Here is a 19,043-nt window from a genome sequence, read left to right on the forward strand (position 1 = left end):
ATATATATATATATATATTGTAATATCCTCTTTTTTGATAAATATTTGTTTTTTATGTATAGTGGTTATAGTTATATTTTATTTTATGTATCAATGTTAATATTAGTTGATTTTCTTTTATTAAACCAAAAAATCAGGTAACCAATTTCATTATTCAGAAGCTATGGAGTCCAAAACAAATTCATTTCAAAATATTTCAAGATGACAGCACGTGCCCTTCTGAAGTTTATGGAATCCTGATCATCTAAGAAGAATATAAATTGGTTAGTTGTTCTCAACATTAGAATTTAAGTATATTTGTAAAAGTAGCTATTAATTTAGTTGTCATTGTGTTCTGATTGGCTAGAAAATCCGCTCTGAGATAAGAGTCAATAATATATATAATTTTAAATAAAATTCTCATATCTATTTAATATTTGATCTTTTCATTTAACCTTGTCATCTTTAAAGCTATATTTTAGACCTGAGAATAAATAAAAACTTTGTAATTTCCTTATGTTTATTTTTAATAAATTTTGAATATAATTTAATCTTCCAACTTTCTAAAATATTACGAGGTAATAAATGAAAGTAGAATTACTCCATAAGCTAGCGTAAAATAGAGGAATGAAGTTCTTTCTACAAGTTCATATAACAATATCACATATTGTTATTATTTAAACTTATTCTGACAATGATTGTGATTCATAGCAGTGCTCACTTCTTTAGCTTGTAAAATTCCTGACTTTCAGTGTTGTTCATTAAAATTTCTTATTTTTTCCAGTTTCAAAATTTCCCTGACTATTCCAGATTTCCTAGGTTTAGTAAAAACTCAGGACCAGTTGTCAAAACAAGGGTCAAGATAGACTTTTACTTGGTTTGCTCTGGTTTCTACGACTTCTATAGCATTATAAGTACAATTTTTTGTCAAGATCAAAAAATTAATAATGAAGTATAAATGAAAACTAATGGTTCCTTAGTAACACATTACATTTTCATCAAACCCAATTTTCGACTAAGAATTTCAAATGAATAACTTCTGTTTATAAAGACCACTAGCAATAGAGAAAATGCCACAGAGTAAAAATACCACAAGTATGTCAAACTAGTTCAAGTATACTTTTAACAAGACAAGAACCAATATAACATACCAAAACCTAACTTGACTATTAAAATATAATAATGTTACTAGGAGAGCAGACCACAACTGTTATAAATAATGTTTCACATTCTTAAAAATTAGCTATTATTTTATGAATTTGGACAGACATTTATCAATTCTTTGATCAAACATCCAAAAATTAAGAAAATGTATCATTGATGTATTCTAATTAGGAGGAGAAAAACTAACCCCGAGGCTGCCTGCTTGGATGAAGTATCTTGATATCAAATGGCTGAGAAAGAGTTCTCTGCAGAACTGTCACTTGTGATCCAGTCCACTTGTTTGCTCTAATTACAGAACTGGACCTCCAATCAGTCCAAAAGACATAGTTTTCAAACAGAGTGATGGCAAAGGGATGTGATGTCATTTCATGTCCTTTTAGCACCTCATGGTGATCCGTGCCAATATAAGTTGTAGTATGTATTGAGTCAGATCTAAAAAAATTAAGAAAGAAATTATAAATTATAATTACAGTTTCCATTTTAAATGTAATACTGTAGTTAAAAAAATTAGTCAAAAATATCTTTACTATAACATCCTTTTAAGAAATTTATATTTCCAATAAGCCAATTGAAAAAAAAAAAATACCACTTACAAAAATACATTACAGCTTTCTTAGTGACCAAAGGACATGTACAAATGCATACAGACATACACAAAAAAAGTTTTGTATTTACCCTGATATAATACAATCCAGTATAAAAAAATATTAAAAGATGGAGAAACCTATCATGAGAAGACCACATTAATTAACCTATTAATCAATACTAGAAATATTCAACACACAGTTACATTGTCTTCTAGAAAACCATCAAAGCTGAAGATTCCTTTGTTTTAGATAAAGAATTACAATAAGAAAAAAATAAAATTATACACATTAGTGAAATAAAAAAAGTTTTCTATGTACATGTACATAATGGGCTAAAATAGCTTTGAGCATTCCCTGATTATCATCATTCATGAATTACAGCCATCAATTTGAGCCAATGCTAATGCTTTAGCTAACCTTACAAAAGAGTTTAAAAAATAATTTTTAAAAGAGAAAAGAAAAGAAGTACCTATATTGAAGGAAAAAGAGACTAAAAAATAATAAATGCTAGAGAAAACAGAGAACAGTTTCTTGGAGACAAACAATCTATGGACTTCTTCCATACTGTGTATATCAGCAAAGGAAAATCATTTACTTCAAAGCAAACTTACTGCATAAATGAGAGGGGGAGAGGAATTGACTGGTGTAGACATCCTAACTGAATAGAAGTGATAATTCTCACACCTTCTTAGCGAAGATACCACAAAAGAATAAGCAGAGATGTAACCGACAAGGTAGTTGAGAGCCAAAATTTGAATCAGCTATGAAGCCTCCTAACAAGGATGAGATCTGAAGTAATAACATGACAGATAGCAAGGATATGAATAAGTAATAATGAGAAAAGGCCATTTCAATACTGATCTGAGGCCATTTGAGAAGGGAGATAAGTGACTGACTCGTGACTGCAGTGGAGCCATTTCGAATCCGGCCTGAGAAATCCACTTTTATTTCTGTGGTGGTCCCACGATATGAAAACTTAACCCCCCCTCAGGATTAGAATAGGTTGACTACCTCTAGATAAACCCGCCCCTCCACCATTTGTCAGAAATGACCAAGGGGGTAAAAAAAAATAAGAAGCTATACTAAGAAGAAATATTGGTTAGTAATGATGAGAAGATAGTAGACCATGGCTAATATATATGAGAAGGTGGTTGGGGTGTGGTCAGAGAATAGTTCTCCTCTGTTAATAAGTTAACTTATTAAATAAGTTTAACTTATTTGTGTTTTTCTTTGACCGCACCCCCAACCATCTTCTCATAAATATTGGATAGGATTACATTAAATATTGACATAAAACATTGTTGTAAACTTTCAAACTATAGACAAATTTAATCAAGGTTCTTAATAATCGTATCTGAAATATAGCTTTTGCAATGTTTCAAAATAACATTTCAAATATAAGGGAGTTTCATTACAATTAATTCATTAAAATTAATTTTTTATTCATTACAACATGATAAATAATTGATTACAATTAATACCCATCTATAAAGCGAAATAATAAACTATTACTACTAGCCATGATCACCCATAAATTAAACTTTCTATAGATGAAACCAGTATAGCAATAATTCTTCTTTTCACTAAGGTAGTACAATATCAAAAAATTAAATGTTTTAAGAGTACATTCACTTCAAAAATTAGGATAAATTACCGGGCATCAATCCAGTATATTCGCTCCAATACATAATCCAATGTCAAGCCATTTGGCCAAGCTCCATTACCTATGTGATCAATATAAACCACAACTTTTCTTCCATTTCCAGCCATTGAACAACTCTCAATACGTGGAGCATTGGCATCCCAATCGGTCCAGAATAATAGTCTAAAATGCATAAAACAATTCAAAGGAATATAAACCAATATTAATTATATTACATTTTAAAATCATTATTTACTAAAAAAAAAAAACAATCAGAAATGATATAATATAATAATAACAACTATTAATTAGTGCATGTGGATATTTAATCAAATACATACAAACATATGTGAAACAAAATAATGGCAACTCAATTTGCTCAATGAGAACAGGCACACTGATTTAAATATCTTGATTTATTATTATATCATCAAGTTATTTCAGTAGTTTAAAGCAAAAGTTTTCATGTAAAGTAACAGTAATAGTGTATATAGTTTATAAGGTGCAGATCCAATGTCTCCTTCATAGTCTTGAGGTTAACTTATAAGAGAACAAATGTCAGTGAATAAATGATGTCAAAAGTGTAAATAGACCCCAAGATCATTTAACAAAAAAGTCCTGAGATAAATATTATCCTTACTTCTCTTAATACAATAGGTGGTAAAAGAAAAATGTTAAAATTTTGCACCAAACTGCACCAGATTTTTTAATAAATGAGTAAATTTTTTATCAATATTTTTTAATTCAATAAATTTTAATAATGAACTGTACCTCATTTCTATAATTTTTTTTTTATCAGTAAAATATTTTAGTTTTTTCTTTCTAAATAGTTTTAGCATATTTAGTTTTTTTTAAAAAGCATGTTGTTTAAAAAATGATATATTTTAATAAAAAGTCGAAAGAGAAAGAAAATAATTGTAGAATACAATTGGAAGGTTCCAATTACTAAGCCAGGAATCTCAAAACTACTGGCAAACAACTGAACAGCCGACATTTCCCAAATTCAGGCATCATCAGGAAAGAACATCACCAATATCACATGCATCAAGACAAAATATAGCACATCTCATTTCAAAAATCCAAAGAAACACATTAAGCAGAGATGGCTCATCAGAGGAAATCTATTATATTTGGTCTCACTTGAACAGTTAATATTTATATCTTGGCATTACTGAGAAATGAATCTTGGCCCTCTTACTCTGGTTGGTATGAGTCAGGTACCACCAGTCAGCAAAAGGACCACAAGAACCCAGTCCTTGTTGGAATGATTCTTCTCACTAATATCAGTGATATTAGTTCAGCTTCAATAACCAAACTGTACATTTACATATTGACCAATAATTATCTTTGTGTACAACGTCAAATTTAATTATTACTTTATAAATTGCCTACAAATTAAATCTGTGAATTGATGGTGAAATCAAAATTTAATATTCCCAAACTTACCCTTTTCTAGGATCTAGAGCTATTGCTCTAGGACTTTCCATGTCACCAGCAATAAGAGTCCTACGGTATTTTCCATCCAATCTTGCAACCTTAAAAAGAAAGCAAATCTCAAAATGTCTGCAAAATACTATGTTATTAAACAGTCTTAATTTTAAAAAAAAAATTGAGTTCATTAAGCAAATCTTGTATTTTTCTTTTATTTAAAGGGCTTAAATTAGTCAAAATCGACTTTAAAACCCTGGGCCACAAAATCACTTTTCCCCATTGTTATAAATTGAATTACTGTTTGATAATAAAAAAAATGTTACGTAACTTCAAATAAAACAAAATTAAAAACAGCTTTATTGACCAGAACAGTGTGGCCGTACCAACTTAAAGCTTAATATAGTATATTTACATATTGGGTAATACTATATTAAAAAAAAAAGTTATTTTCCAATATTTATAAATAATACATATATAGGTACAAAAAATAGTTATTCTGATCGGAGAAGGAAAAGGTGGTTGAACAAAGCAACGATTGTGACTACGTATAGCAGAAGGAATAGGGTTGAGGGAGACAACTGAGGTAAAGAAGAACATGTCAAACACAGCAGTTTAGAGTGGCGAAGGATTGAATTCAGAGAGATGGACCTGGTAGTAGAAATGGGATATCGAAAGCAAAATATCGATATCGATGTTATATCAGCACTAAAATATCAAAATATCTATATCAAAAATTCAACGAATTAAAGTAATAATAATTATAAAATGATAATAAAGCATATCATAGGAAGCTTTATTTTATGTCATACCTAGTCAAAACAGAAAACATTCTTAATAATGGTGAAGCAAAAAAACCATAACAAATTTCAACTAAAATATAATTCTTTAAATTAAATTCAATCATTCATATTGAAGATTAGCAACAATATTTAAAAAATTAATATAAAATATATATTTTTAAAAGGATTAGAATATTTTGAAACGAAATATCGATATTTTGTTTCAATAATTTAATGCCCATTTCGATATTTAATATCCATTCAGTTTTAATGAAAAATTTCAGATTGAAATTTTGATATTATTTCTCAATAACTTAATATTCATTTCCATATTTGACAATTCTTATTAATATCGATATAAAAATTAGAAACAATATTCCAATGTTAACAATAATATTATCAAAACATCGATATTTAGTAAAAAAAAAAAAAAAAAAAATACTAGTGAAGTTCATGAAGAATTTTATGAATAAAAATGGTAATTCGATATTTTAATTTGATAATCTCATAATCAATATCGATATCAAAAATAAGGAACAATATTCTGATATAATTTTATCAAAATATGGATATGGATATTTTGTTTCAGTATTTTAATATCTATTTCAATATTTTACATTGTTATTAATATCCATATCGAAGATAAGGAACAATATTCTGACATTGTTTTATCGAAATAATGATATTTTGTTTCGGTAATTTAATATCCATAGTGATATTTTACATTCTTATTAATATCGATATTGAAGATTAGCAAAGATATTCCGATATTATTTTATCGAAATATTGATATTTTGTAAAAAAAGATTAGAAAATTTTAAACTGAAATATCGATATTTGATTTTAATAATTTAATATCCAATTTGATATTTAACCTCCGTTTCGATATTTATGGAATATTTCAAAATGATATTTTTATATAATTTTCATTAATTTCAAATTCCATTCGATATTTGACATTGTTATTAATATCGATATCAAAGATAAGAAACAATATTCCGATATAATTTAATTGAAATATTGATATTTTGTTCAAAAAGTCTAGAACATTTTATGTAAAATTTAAACATGAAATATTGATATTTTATTTTAATAATTTTATATTTATCTTGATATATGACATTGTTATTAATATCAAAATATTGTTGCTAACCTTCGATATCGACATTAACAATAATTAAATTATCAATATTGATATTAATAAGAATGTCAAATATTGTTATCGATATTAAATTACCAAACAAAATATCGGTATTTCTTTTTAAACAATCCCAGTCTTTTTAAACAAAATATTGATATTTTGATAAAATAATATTGGAATATCTTTGCTAATCTTCAATATTGATATTAATAAGAATGTCTAATATCAAAATGAATATTAAATTATTGAAATAATATATGGAAATTTTTTTTTTAAATGTTATATAAAATATTTTTAATTTTCTATAACCAAATATCGATATTTCAATAAAATAATATCTGAATATTGTTGCTAATCTTCAATATTGATATTAATATGAATGCCAAATATTGAATCGAATATAAAATTAATGTAAATTATATCGAAATATCATTTTGAAATATTCCATAAATATCAAAATGGATATTAAACTATAAAAATCAAATATCGATCTTTTTAAACATTTCAAGTCTTTTTAAACAAAATATCTATATTTAAATAAAATAATATCTAAATATTCTTCCTTATCTTCGATATCGATATTAATAACAATGTCAAATATTGAAAGGGATATTGAATTGCTGAAATAAAATATCGATATTTCCATAAAATAATATCAGAATATTCTTCCTAATTTTCAATATCAATGTTGATAAGAATGTCAAATATCAAATTAAATATGAAATTATCAAAATAAAATATCGAAATACCATTTTATGCTTTTCATAAAATTTACAAGTATAAATATGGACTGGATTTTAAATATCGAAATGGATGGAATGATGTTGATTTTAAAATTTCCTACTCTTTTTAAACAAAATACAGATATTTCGACAAAATAATATCAGAATATCTTTGCTAATCGAATATGAAATTATCAAAATAAAATTTTGATTCTTTTCATAAAATTGAAAGTTTTTATAAAGAAAATATCAATATTTCGATAATGTTATTGGTTATATGAGAAAATTATTGCTAATCTTCAATATTGATATTAATAAGAATGTCAAATCTGGAAATGAATATTAAATTACTAAACCAAAATATTGATACTTCTTTTTAAACATTCCCAGTCTTTTTAAACAAAATATTGATATTTTCATAAAATAATATTAGAATTTCGTTCCTAATGTTCGATATCAATATTGATAAGAATGTCAAATATCTAACTGAATATGAAATTATCAAAATAAAATATTGAAATATGATTTTATGGTTTTCATAAAATTTACTAGTATTTATAAAGAAAATATCGATATTTCGATAATGTTATTGTTAATATGAGAATATTGTTGCTAATCTTCAATATCGATATTAATAAGAATGTCAAATATGGAAATGGATACTAAATTACTAAACCAAAATATCAATATTTCTTTTTAAATATTGCCAGTCTTTTTAAACAAAATATCAATATTTCCACAGAGTAATATGGGAATATTTTTGCTCTGACATTCATACTAACAGTAATGATAAATATTGAATTATTGAAACAAAATATTGAAATTTCTTTTTGATATGTTTATTAAGATGTTTTATATTTCTTTAACAAAAATTACTATATTTCGATAAAATAATATTGCAATATTTTTGCTAATCTGCGACACAAATAATAAAAACAATGTAAATTATTGATATTTCATTTTTCAATTCTACCTAAATATTCTAGACTTTTTAAACAAAGTATGAACATTTTGATAAAATAATATCGGAACATTGTTGCTATTCTTGGATAGCGATAATAATAAGAATGTCAAATATCAAAATGAATATGAAAGTATCAATGGATGCTAAATATCGAGATGAATAAAAAATTATTTACACAAAATATCGAAATTTTGATAAAATAATATGGATACTAAATATCGAAATGGATGTTAAAATAATTTTGGAATATTGTCCCTTATCTTGGATATCGATATTAATAACAATGTCTAATAACGAAATGAAAATTAAATCATTGAAACATTATATCGAAATTAGGTTTTAAAATTTTACATAAAATATTTTTGTTTTCTATTACAAAATAACGATATTTCGATAAAATAATATTGGAATATTGTTGCTAATCTTCAACAATGAAACATTGATATTTGTAAAATTTAAAAATAAAATATCGATATTTCATTTTTAAATTTGACCTAAAATATTTTAGGTCAAAATAAAAAAATCTTTTTTCAAACAAAGTATCAATATTTAGATAAAATAATATTGGAATATTGTTATTGAACATATTGAAACAATATATTGATATTTCTTTTTGAAATTTTTATTAAAAATATCTTTTTTTTTTTTAACGAAATAACGATATTTCGGATTAATAATATCCAAATATCTTTGTTTATCTTCGATGTCGGTATTAGTAACAATACTAAATATTGAAATGGATATTAAATTATTGAAACAAAATATCGATATTTCATTTTAAATTTGTCTAGTCTTTTTGATCAAAATATCAATATTTTAATAAAATATTAGAATATTGCTTCTAATTATCGATATCGATATTAATTACAATATCAAAGATCGAATACATGTTAAATTATTGAAACAATACATTGGAGTATATAGTATCAATATTTCTTTTATTTACATCTATTTTTTCAGGTGACCTTTTTTTTTAGAAACCAATATCTCGATATTATCGAAGAAAAATATTGATATTCCAATATACCAGTTGCTGTATATAGATATCAAAATATCGGATATCGGAGACAAAATATCGATATTTCGATAATATCAATATCAATATCCCATCCCTACCTGGTAGGAGTGAACTGAAAGGTTGCACCTAGATCAAATGAAAGTTACTGTGATCATCATTCGCACACCAACTCGGTGAATTTGGAGGTGGTGGGGGGTCAGCGGAATGGCAGTGAGAAGATAGCGAAATGGTGGAGAGACTCCTCCTTAGATAAACCTTTGTGTGTTTGCTCATATGAGACCCAAATCATTGCATCTTTCTTTAACATCTGCCCCTTCAGGGATTCGTTTTGTTCTATAAACAATTATACGTGCTTGGTAACCAAAAAACATCTCACAATTCATTTCATTTGAACTCTTATCAACATGCCTTAAAGAGCTCCCAGTCATAACGCATGTATCAGCCCCCTGAAGTTACACAAAAGGATTTATAATGCAAGTTTTGCACAAGATAGAGTAGGGATACTGAGTTAGAAGTACCTAAAATAGAAAGGATGCTAGAAATACTGAAATGAAATCGTATTAAGCAATTCATAATACAAGTTTAGCTTCTTATTCACCTGACAGTTTGTCGAACACCAGGTAGCCATAGTCAAAGAAGGAAAAAACAATGAAATAAACTAAGCATTAATGGATTATAAATGGAAGGATATAGCTGAGAGGATTAAATTGTTCAGGGTTGCATTGGTTTGACAGAAAATTTGGGATGTGTGGTTTCGAGGAAAGAATTAGTCAAAAGTGACTCTAAGGATTTTGTCTGATGTGAGAAATGAGATGAAGGTATGGTTCAAGATAAGATTAGATTGAAGGAAAGAAGGAATCAGATTATGATGGCTTTTGTCTTCTTGGTGTTTAGTGTAAGCTTGTTGTAGGTTACCATGGTGATTATTGCAATGTTTTCTGGTAGTTTCAGGATAGGATCGAAGGAAAGGTAAATTAGGATGTAATCAGCATATAGATATTACTAGGAATGTTGGATGGAGATTCAAGAGCTATTAATAAAAATATTTTTAAACCACAGGCTTAAGTATTGGTGAAATAAAAACGACTAGAAAACAGTAACAATAATTTCAATTGTAAATAAATAAAATTCACATGTTGGAATAAAATTCACCACAATTTTATTCACAAATGTATTTTATAAAACAAAAGAAGATATATAGTTTAATTAAGTTAAGATGGGATGATAAAACTTCACCACTATTTTATTATTAAAATAATAAAAATAAAGGTCATTTTAAAATAATTTTCTGGATTAGTTCTAATAGCTTGGCTATCAGATTCTCCATCATATTTGAACAGCTCTGATTAGCCTGTCTATTCTAGGAGCTTTCCTTCTTTTAAGGTCTGTTGATAGCTATTTCAACATAGACAACATTCCAGTTTTTCCACCTCTTATGGGTTAAGGTCCTCAGCATGATCAATGTTTCATCGTTCGTGGGCTATCCTTGATTCAGAAGCTCCTGGAAATGTTTTTTCAAAACATTTAGTATCTTTTCTTTGGATGCCATCAGGTTGTCATCTTTTCCTTGTATTTGCGTGTTTCTCACCTTATACCCTACTTTCCTGATATCGGCACAGAACTCGCCTATTTTCTGATTATTTTATTTGTCTTTGTTCCGGTGGCTGTGTATTTATTCAGTGTTGTTTGATCAGTTCTAGCTAGGCTGGAGACTTTCATTTTTCTTCTCCACAGCCCTTTTGCCCCATATATAATTTAACTTACTAATTACCATATTTTGATTGTATTAGAATAAAATATAATTAAGATATATAATTTTTTCCTCCTTAAATAATAAATAGCATTTAACATATAGTCCACATTATACAATTTATATTTAATAATAAAATATTTCTATTAAAGAAAACATATATAAATACATCAACATATTGATAAAATAGCATACCTCTATTTGATCAAGACTTGATTCCACCCAGTATAAGTTATTTCCAATCCAGTCAACTGCTAATCCTTCAGCTGTTGACAGGCCAGTCTCAACAACAACCTCTATGTTGCCGATAGCTATTATGAAACAAAATAAAACATAATTAATAATGAGACAATTTTCTTTGAATGTAGTAAGTCGACTTATAGTGAAAAAATATATAAATGAAGCATAGTGTAGGATAGCATAGAATAAAGCATAGTGTACATGGCTTCTTTTTAAATTTAAAGTAATTTCCCCATCCCCCCTCTTACCTTTGGCCTTTAAGCTAAACATAATTTAAACAGCATAGCTATATTACATAGAGGAATATAAATATGTACATATTTTATTTCATTTATTTCTCTTAAGGTGCATTTGCACCGAAATGTTACCAGTAACATTTCGATGACCAAAGATTAATAGTGAAATGCTATCAACATTTTCAAAACATTGGTGTAAAGGTGATCAAATATAATTAACATTTTTGTTAGAAATACAATTGTTAACAACATTTCACTATTGACTGGTGTAAACATTAGGCATCAAAATGGTAATGACATTAGTTATTAGAAGCTGGTGTAAATAGTAGACACCAAAATGGCAATACAACGTGTTATTAGCAATGTTATCTGCGCTGCAAACTCACTGTTATTTTACAAATTTTTAGTAAATTTATTTTGGGAACAATAAACAGGGTTTATCTGTTTTGAAGGGAGGTGCACCTGGACAATAGTACATGGAATTTGGTCCTTTGCTGAGTGCAGTGGCCTACCTGAAACTGGATTTCTTCTTCCCTGGTTTAAGTCAGTTGATTCCACAGCAGTTTCTATCAGGAGATTCAAAGGCTTCAAAGTAAGGATAGTTGGAACAACAGTATATCAATTAATACCATCGTTAAATCTATGTCCGATCCTTATAAATAAAAATAGAAAATCTTTGTCCTCTGATAAAACACCTTACGAATAACAGAATTATAAAAAGAAACAAATACCATGCATGACCAAAAGAAATATTAATGTTAATATGTAAATTATCACAGAAAAAAGCCATATGGGCATAGCATGTTGGGGGGAGGGGAGGTAGGCCTCAGATTCCCTGGTACGAAATATTGTGGGTTCAATTCCCACCTGGGGTAAGAATTTCTATGTGGTCCTATGAAATGAATCTTGATATCTCCACTCTGGTTTGTACCATGCAGAAACCTCCAGTTAGCAGCCAGGGATTGGGAAAAAAGATAACTAGGCCCACTTGCCAGACTATTTCCTCACACCAGTACCAGTAGATAACAAAAATTATAAAATAAAAAAAAAATTAATTCTTATCATGAAACTATTAAATTATTACTAAAAAAAGTTTAAAAGGTGCATCTCCAGAGTGTAATAAGATATTAAAAATGACTAAGAGATAACCCCAGACCTTTCTCTCCAAAAATTAACATCAATTGAGTTTAATAAAAAAGTAAAAGGGGCTAAAATAATGTAGGGACAGATCTTAAAAAATGTCAACAAAAATGAAAACCAAGGGGAAAAAAAAACAAAAAAAAAAACTACAAAACATCAAAGATGCAGACACATTCCAAGAAGATTTCCCGATGGAGAGATAGGCCTACTTAGGAGAGTGAATACAGAAGTTGATGTATGAAATGTTGATCTGAATGTAAATGTTAGTAAACTGTTAGATATATTCCAGTCATAATTTTGCAAAAGAAGAAGTATTACAAGTATTTTACTGAAAACTATTAAAATTAGAGTTAGCCATTCAACGAACTGAATGCTTCATAATTTTAGATACATAAATGTTTGCCAAAAAAAGTATTTTTATTTTTATAACCACCTTCCCGGTCATTTCTGGAATACAGGGCGGTTATCTACAGGTGACCAAACTATTTTAACCATGGTGGGGGGGGGATCAAGTTTTTCATTTTGTGGGACTGCAACTCAATGAAAAAAGCAATGTCCCAGGCCGGAGTCAAATTGGTGCTGCCCGCAGTTCTCAGAATTCCAAGACCTGCATCTCAACCACTTGAGCTATGGACGGCTTTACTCTAAGAATAAAGTTTTTGTTTTATTCTATTCTCAATCAGAATATTCCAACTAGTACCATACATTGTTTTAATTTTTCTCTATACATTCTTTAATGAGAAAATAAAATATTATGATTCACTGTTTTGATTTATTATCAAGATCTTCATATGTGATTAAAATAAAATGGTAACTGGGAGCCTGAAAGTTTCAAATGGATAAAGGTAACAAAAGTAATTCATACACAATAGAATAGAGGAGGTGCAATGGTAAATATTAGATACATATTTTTACAATTGCAAAATGTAATTCTTTATAACTCAGGAGCTGTAACATTATCCTAAAGACTGAAACCTACCTATAAGAATCTAGACCTTTTACATCTTCTATTTTGTGCCCATTCTTAATTACTACATTTTTGTAGTTGAATTGTTAATATTATTTTATTTAATCAGTGATTAATAATTTTTTGAATTTAAAAAATCCATTTATCACAAATTATATACCAATATAAGGCTCAATAAACCAATTAAAAAAAATTAAAACTCATACATAACTAAAATCATTTATACAGAACATCCAATGTATCTATTTTACTATTAAAATTATTTTTAACATGCAGTAATTAAAAACTCAAGAAATACTCACTTCCAGAGATGAGAGATCCTTTATAAATCTTGTTATCAATAATATCTGTCCAGAAAATAATATCATTCCCTTTGGGATCATGCAGAAAATCTAATGCTATAGTGTTTTTAAGACTTGATATTAGAGGACGTACACTCAATGAGTGTAAATCAACACTACGTAGCTCATGGCGGTTACTGAATATTACGTAGGGAATTGCAGAATCTAAAACCAAGATAAATGTTTTATTACAAAAATAATCAGCTATGTGGTTTTAGATTTTATAAATCTCTTATAAATATTTAATGTTTATAAATAAAAATTTACACTGTAGAAGATAAGTAACATATTTTTCAATTTGAAACAATGAGCACAAATGAAACTTGATTTATTAATACCTTTTAATTAGTAGCAATTAGTTTTTATTTTGCAAAAAACCCTGAAATAATAATTGAATTTTGCAAATAACATAATAAAAATAATTAATTTTAATAACAATTAAAATTGCAAATAACTCAACAATAAATCTTGCAAAGAAATTTATTAATTTATTATTTATTAACCTTTTTTAGTTAGATATCAAGATCCTCAGAGAAATCTCTGTTCACAACACAATAATAATCATAAGAGGGGGAAATTAAGGTCAAACAAGGAGCCTCATAATTTCAAATGGAAAAAGGTGATAAAGATAATTCATATATTTTAGAGAGACGTGATAGAAAATATTGGGGCTTCATCCAGAAAGTGTTAGATCCGAATCCTATTTGGTCTGTATATTTATAAATAAATGATTACATCTTAGCATAGTAAAAAGAATAAAAATAAATAAAAAAGACAAAAATAATAATGAAGAAACTAATGTTTATCTTTATTACTGAGATACATAATCACTTAAGGACACTTTGTGGGTAGATTTTATGAAGGCTTGAGGAATATGACAATACTATCTTTAAACTTAATATAAATGGAGATTAATAATATTATATTAACACAATGATGTATATAATAAATAACAGGATAGATAGATAGGTAAGTGAATCCTTCAAGGACTTGAAATAGAAATGTATTCGTAAAATTCATTTATTAAAATAAAATAAAGATTTCAAGTAAAACTTCATTTTAAAATGTTTAAAATGTTCATGTTAAAATTTCATGATAACAGGGTTTACAAATTGTGAACATGTGAGTTATTTTCAAAATTAAAGATCATTATAACCCATTTTAAACCAAGGAAGAACAAAAATATCATGTTAGCAATTTTTAGTAATAGTCAACAGGTAGGAATGTCGAAAAGGGGTTATAGAGGTTAAATGAGCTGGAGAGAGGAGGGAACCTCACCATTTAGCCACAGGTGTATGGGATTCTCATGGTTCTTCAGGTTTGTAGCTTGTTTTAGAAAATAATGTTTGGTGGAACCAGTTTCTACCCTGTGCCATTGGGTGTGGCCAACAGATGCCACTGAAATCTCATTCTGATAATATATGGAACCTCATAACTTTTCCACAGGACCCTTCAAATGTAAACAACATTATTTTTATCAAAAATAATTTTGCTTGCCTCAATTCATTTCTCCTAGTGCCAATAAGGTTTCTTATCCCTTGTCTAAAAAATCAATGAACTTGAGAAATGAAAATTTTACCTCATTTTCATTTTGGAACTTTTTTTAAAATTTATTTATTGAGATTTACAACTGTACATAAAGTATAACAAGTTAAATCATATGGTATGATACAGCATGTAAAGAAACTAGCCATTGGTTGCACTCTAAAACTTTTTTTTTTAATCTAGAAATTATAGTTCTACCATATCCACCTGACCTGTCTCCAGGGAGCCCCTAAAAGGGCTTGACACATTTTTAAAAATAAAACATTGCAAAATAAAAATGGCATACAATTTTGATTTCTTGAGTTATGTTGATTTAAAACCAAAAGGTTTCTTTGAACAGGGATAAAAAACCTTCCTATCTCACTCAATCAATTGATCTTTACAATCTGGTCCAAAGTATTCCCGATTAACTTTCCATCCCTTAAAAAAAACATTTTTCTGGGCCAAGGATTGGTTCAATTAATGAATTGTCTATTATTATATGATTGTATTTTTAGAGGTAGTGAAAAGAATTCTATTTACACAAAATATATAACAATATTATTTAATAATGATCGAGAAGATAACTCTATTAAGTTATTGTAAACAATAACCTCTCAACTCAGAGTACATGCACTCACCACAATGCTGGTATATTTTCAATAAAATTGTATAATCAATGTCTGTCCTATTGTTTTAAAAATGCATAATTCTCAACTGGGTAAATGTATAAAAAATATGACAAATCTCTTTGGTTCTTATTTAAAGCCAATTTAAAATGTCTTTAGAAAACCATTCATGATTGATAATAATTCATTGATAATGATGCGTAAATGAACATTAGGAAAACATTCATTTGTATGGCCAACACAGAATGTCACAGTCTGTTATTTAATATAGATTTTTAGAATACTCATATTTCTGTTAAAAACTGTTTGAAATTTAAAAACAATGTCATCTAGTCTAAAAGACTTTTAATTTACAATATATGAAGGGATTTTGCAAGTGAGGCTTTAAGTTTTTTTTTAGAATATGATATGAGCTGCCTACTGTTCACAGATTGAATAATTTTAATCCTGTTGGGCTAAAACCATTCTACTACTAGAAATACAACTACCTTAAACCTTTGCTTTGTAAAAATGAATCTGAGGTTTCATTGGGATTTTACTGTTTTATGTTAATTGGAAACAAGAAATTTGCAACATTTCTGAGATTCATTTTTAACTGTGATCATTTAAATAAGTATTAGGGAAACAAAGTACTACTATAAGCTCTACCCTGCTTTTATAACCAGTAATCAAAAATGTTAACTAAAACAAAAATACGGTTAAGAAATAAAAATAGTTCAACAGTGACACTCATGAGAAAACCGTTTTATTATTATTAGACAAACAAAAAATTAAACATGTAAAACAGTAAAAACTCATGAATACACCTCATAATTGATTACTAGGATAGTACTAGAGGATATTACAGAAGCTAGAAGTATAGTTTTTCATATTAAGTTCTAACGTACCAGACTGTAATTGAAAACCCACTCGGTACAATTATTTTGAAAATGACCTATTTACATAACAATATAAATTTACTTATAATCAAACAATGCTAAAGCCTATATTATAAATTTAGGAAATTTCTTACCATTTGATTTACATGAAAATCCATCTGGTTCAAGAATATAACCATCAATACAATAGCATTTTGGTTTTCTTTGTACTTCTAAGCATCTTTGAGAACAAGTTCCCCATTCTGAGCAAGGACGTTCTTTTTTGCACATTTTAGTATCCTAAAAATATATAAGCTATAACTTATTGGAACAAAAATAGAGTTGTACATCATTTTTGATAAATGTACCTATAAAACTCACTTCATGGAAGTACTGTCCATCAGGGCAGTAACATATATGACCCTCAGGAGTATTCTGACAGAAGTCACAGTCAGTAATTGTTGCACATTGATCCTCACCTATAAAAAATTAACTTATAAGAAATTAATGAACAATTTAGCTAACAATATAGAAGTTCCAAGTCACAACATAATAATGAAGTTTTCATTATCCTCTCTACTTTCAATAAATAGGCCATTTACTTAATAACATGTCTAATATATCTAAATATCAGCCAGACAAACATATCAGTAATAGTTTGGCATTCAATTATAATAACGACAATTACTAAGGAATAGAAATTAATGACAGCTATGTAGGAAATAAATAGGTTTAAATTAATGTATTGCATTTGATTTCATTCAAAACAACTAAGTTGTATTCAAAAAACTTAAACAAATGGTTGAGATCAAGATCATACATTAGCTCTTTAATATCAAAATAGTACATCTAATTAATCAGGGTGGGCAGGGTAGCTCTGCAAATAAGGCAATGCACTCCTAAACTATGGATCCATATTTGAGTTTAGCTGTGGCAGATAATTATTTATTCTGTTATTTCAGTCATGGATCAACTTTGAGGTCAGGAAATCCTTTTGGGCCACAGTCACCCTCAATAAAGAAGGTACCCTTAATTGAAGGTAAACCTGGTGGTCAAGTGTGATCCTGACCAAACCACCTCCTTAAACAATGGTTGGTATAGAAACAGTACTTCCTAACAAAGTACTGAACCCATGAAAGATCATTAATATATATGTTTTTATGTCTATAAGCAAAATATGTTCTTAGTTCACTACAAAGTATATTCATTCATTATTTTCTCAATAAATAAAATTAGTTATAAATAGCATCATAAATGAAAAAAGTGAAGAATATCATAAACACTACCCCTTCCACTCCAACATAATGTGATGAATAGAATAGAAATTTTCATCCTGGTACAAATTGTTTCCTTATAACAACTGATTTCCAAACCATTCTTTTATCATTTATACCTACTTCACTCAAGCCAGTGATTTTTTTTATTCTAAATAATTGTTTAATCTTAAACATGAATTAAAATTTCTTTATGGTGATTATTTTTATATTTAATACATTCAATTTAATATATTTTGTTTAAATAAGGCTGTTGCATCATTACCCATCTAGATTGGAGGCTAATATTTTGACTTTGAATCAATTTTAATATAGCTAAATAATTAGCCCAGTGCTAAAATCAAATTAGTGTCTACTATAAAATCATTTTTAAGTTTGCTTTTGAAATTATAACATTATTCCCTTCAATATAATCCCCTCCAAGACCTCAATTCCTTAAACTGCACCAGGTGAATCATCCATTGGTTAAAAGATAGAGTAAATAATATTTATGATCCCTGATGCTTTTATTTCAGATTCTCTAATGTGTGAACATGTTTTTTCAAAGCTAATTAGGAATAGAAAAAGTCTTAAGTGGCAAGATCTGGTGGATGGAGTGCATGTTCTAACATTGGGATTTCATGGCTAATGCTGAGTACATTAACTTCAAATTATATAC

At 27.7% G+C, this 19,043-nt stretch overlaps 1 protein-coding gene across 3 annotated transcripts in view; it reads right to left on the reverse strand.

Moving 5' to 3' along the window:
- Positions 1-19,043, reverse strand: part of LRP1 (LDL receptor protein 1) — a 273,932-nt gene that overhangs the window by 136,767 nt on the left and 118,122 nt on the right. For all 3 annotated transcript variants that reach the window (XM_067046122.1, XM_067046121.1, XM_067046123.1), the window contains exons 22-28: positions 17,493-17,590; positions 17,267-17,411; positions 14,063-14,266; positions 11,373-11,488; positions 4,819-4,907; positions 3,385-3,555; positions 1,331-1,575 (exon numbers count right to left, since the gene is read on the reverse strand). In XM_067046122.1, the coding sequence (XP_066902223.1) occupies positions 1,331-1,575; positions 3,385-3,555; positions 4,819-4,907; positions 11,373-11,488; positions 14,063-14,266; positions 17,267-17,411; positions 17,493-17,590 (1,068 nt within the window). The remainder of the gene's footprint in view (positions 1-1,330; positions 1,576-3,384; positions 3,556-4,818; positions 4,908-11,372; positions 11,489-14,062; positions 14,267-17,266; positions 17,412-17,492; positions 17,591-19,043) is intronic.

The sequence above is a fragment of the Halyomorpha halys genome, unplaced genomic scaffold (assembly GCF_000696795.3).
Source record: "Halyomorpha halys isolate HHAL.00 unplaced genomic scaffold, Hhal_1.1 Scaffold384.1, whole genome shotgun sequence".
NCBI classification, from domain to species: domain Eukaryota; kingdom Metazoa; phylum Arthropoda; class Insecta; order Hemiptera; family Pentatomidae; genus Halyomorpha; species Halyomorpha halys.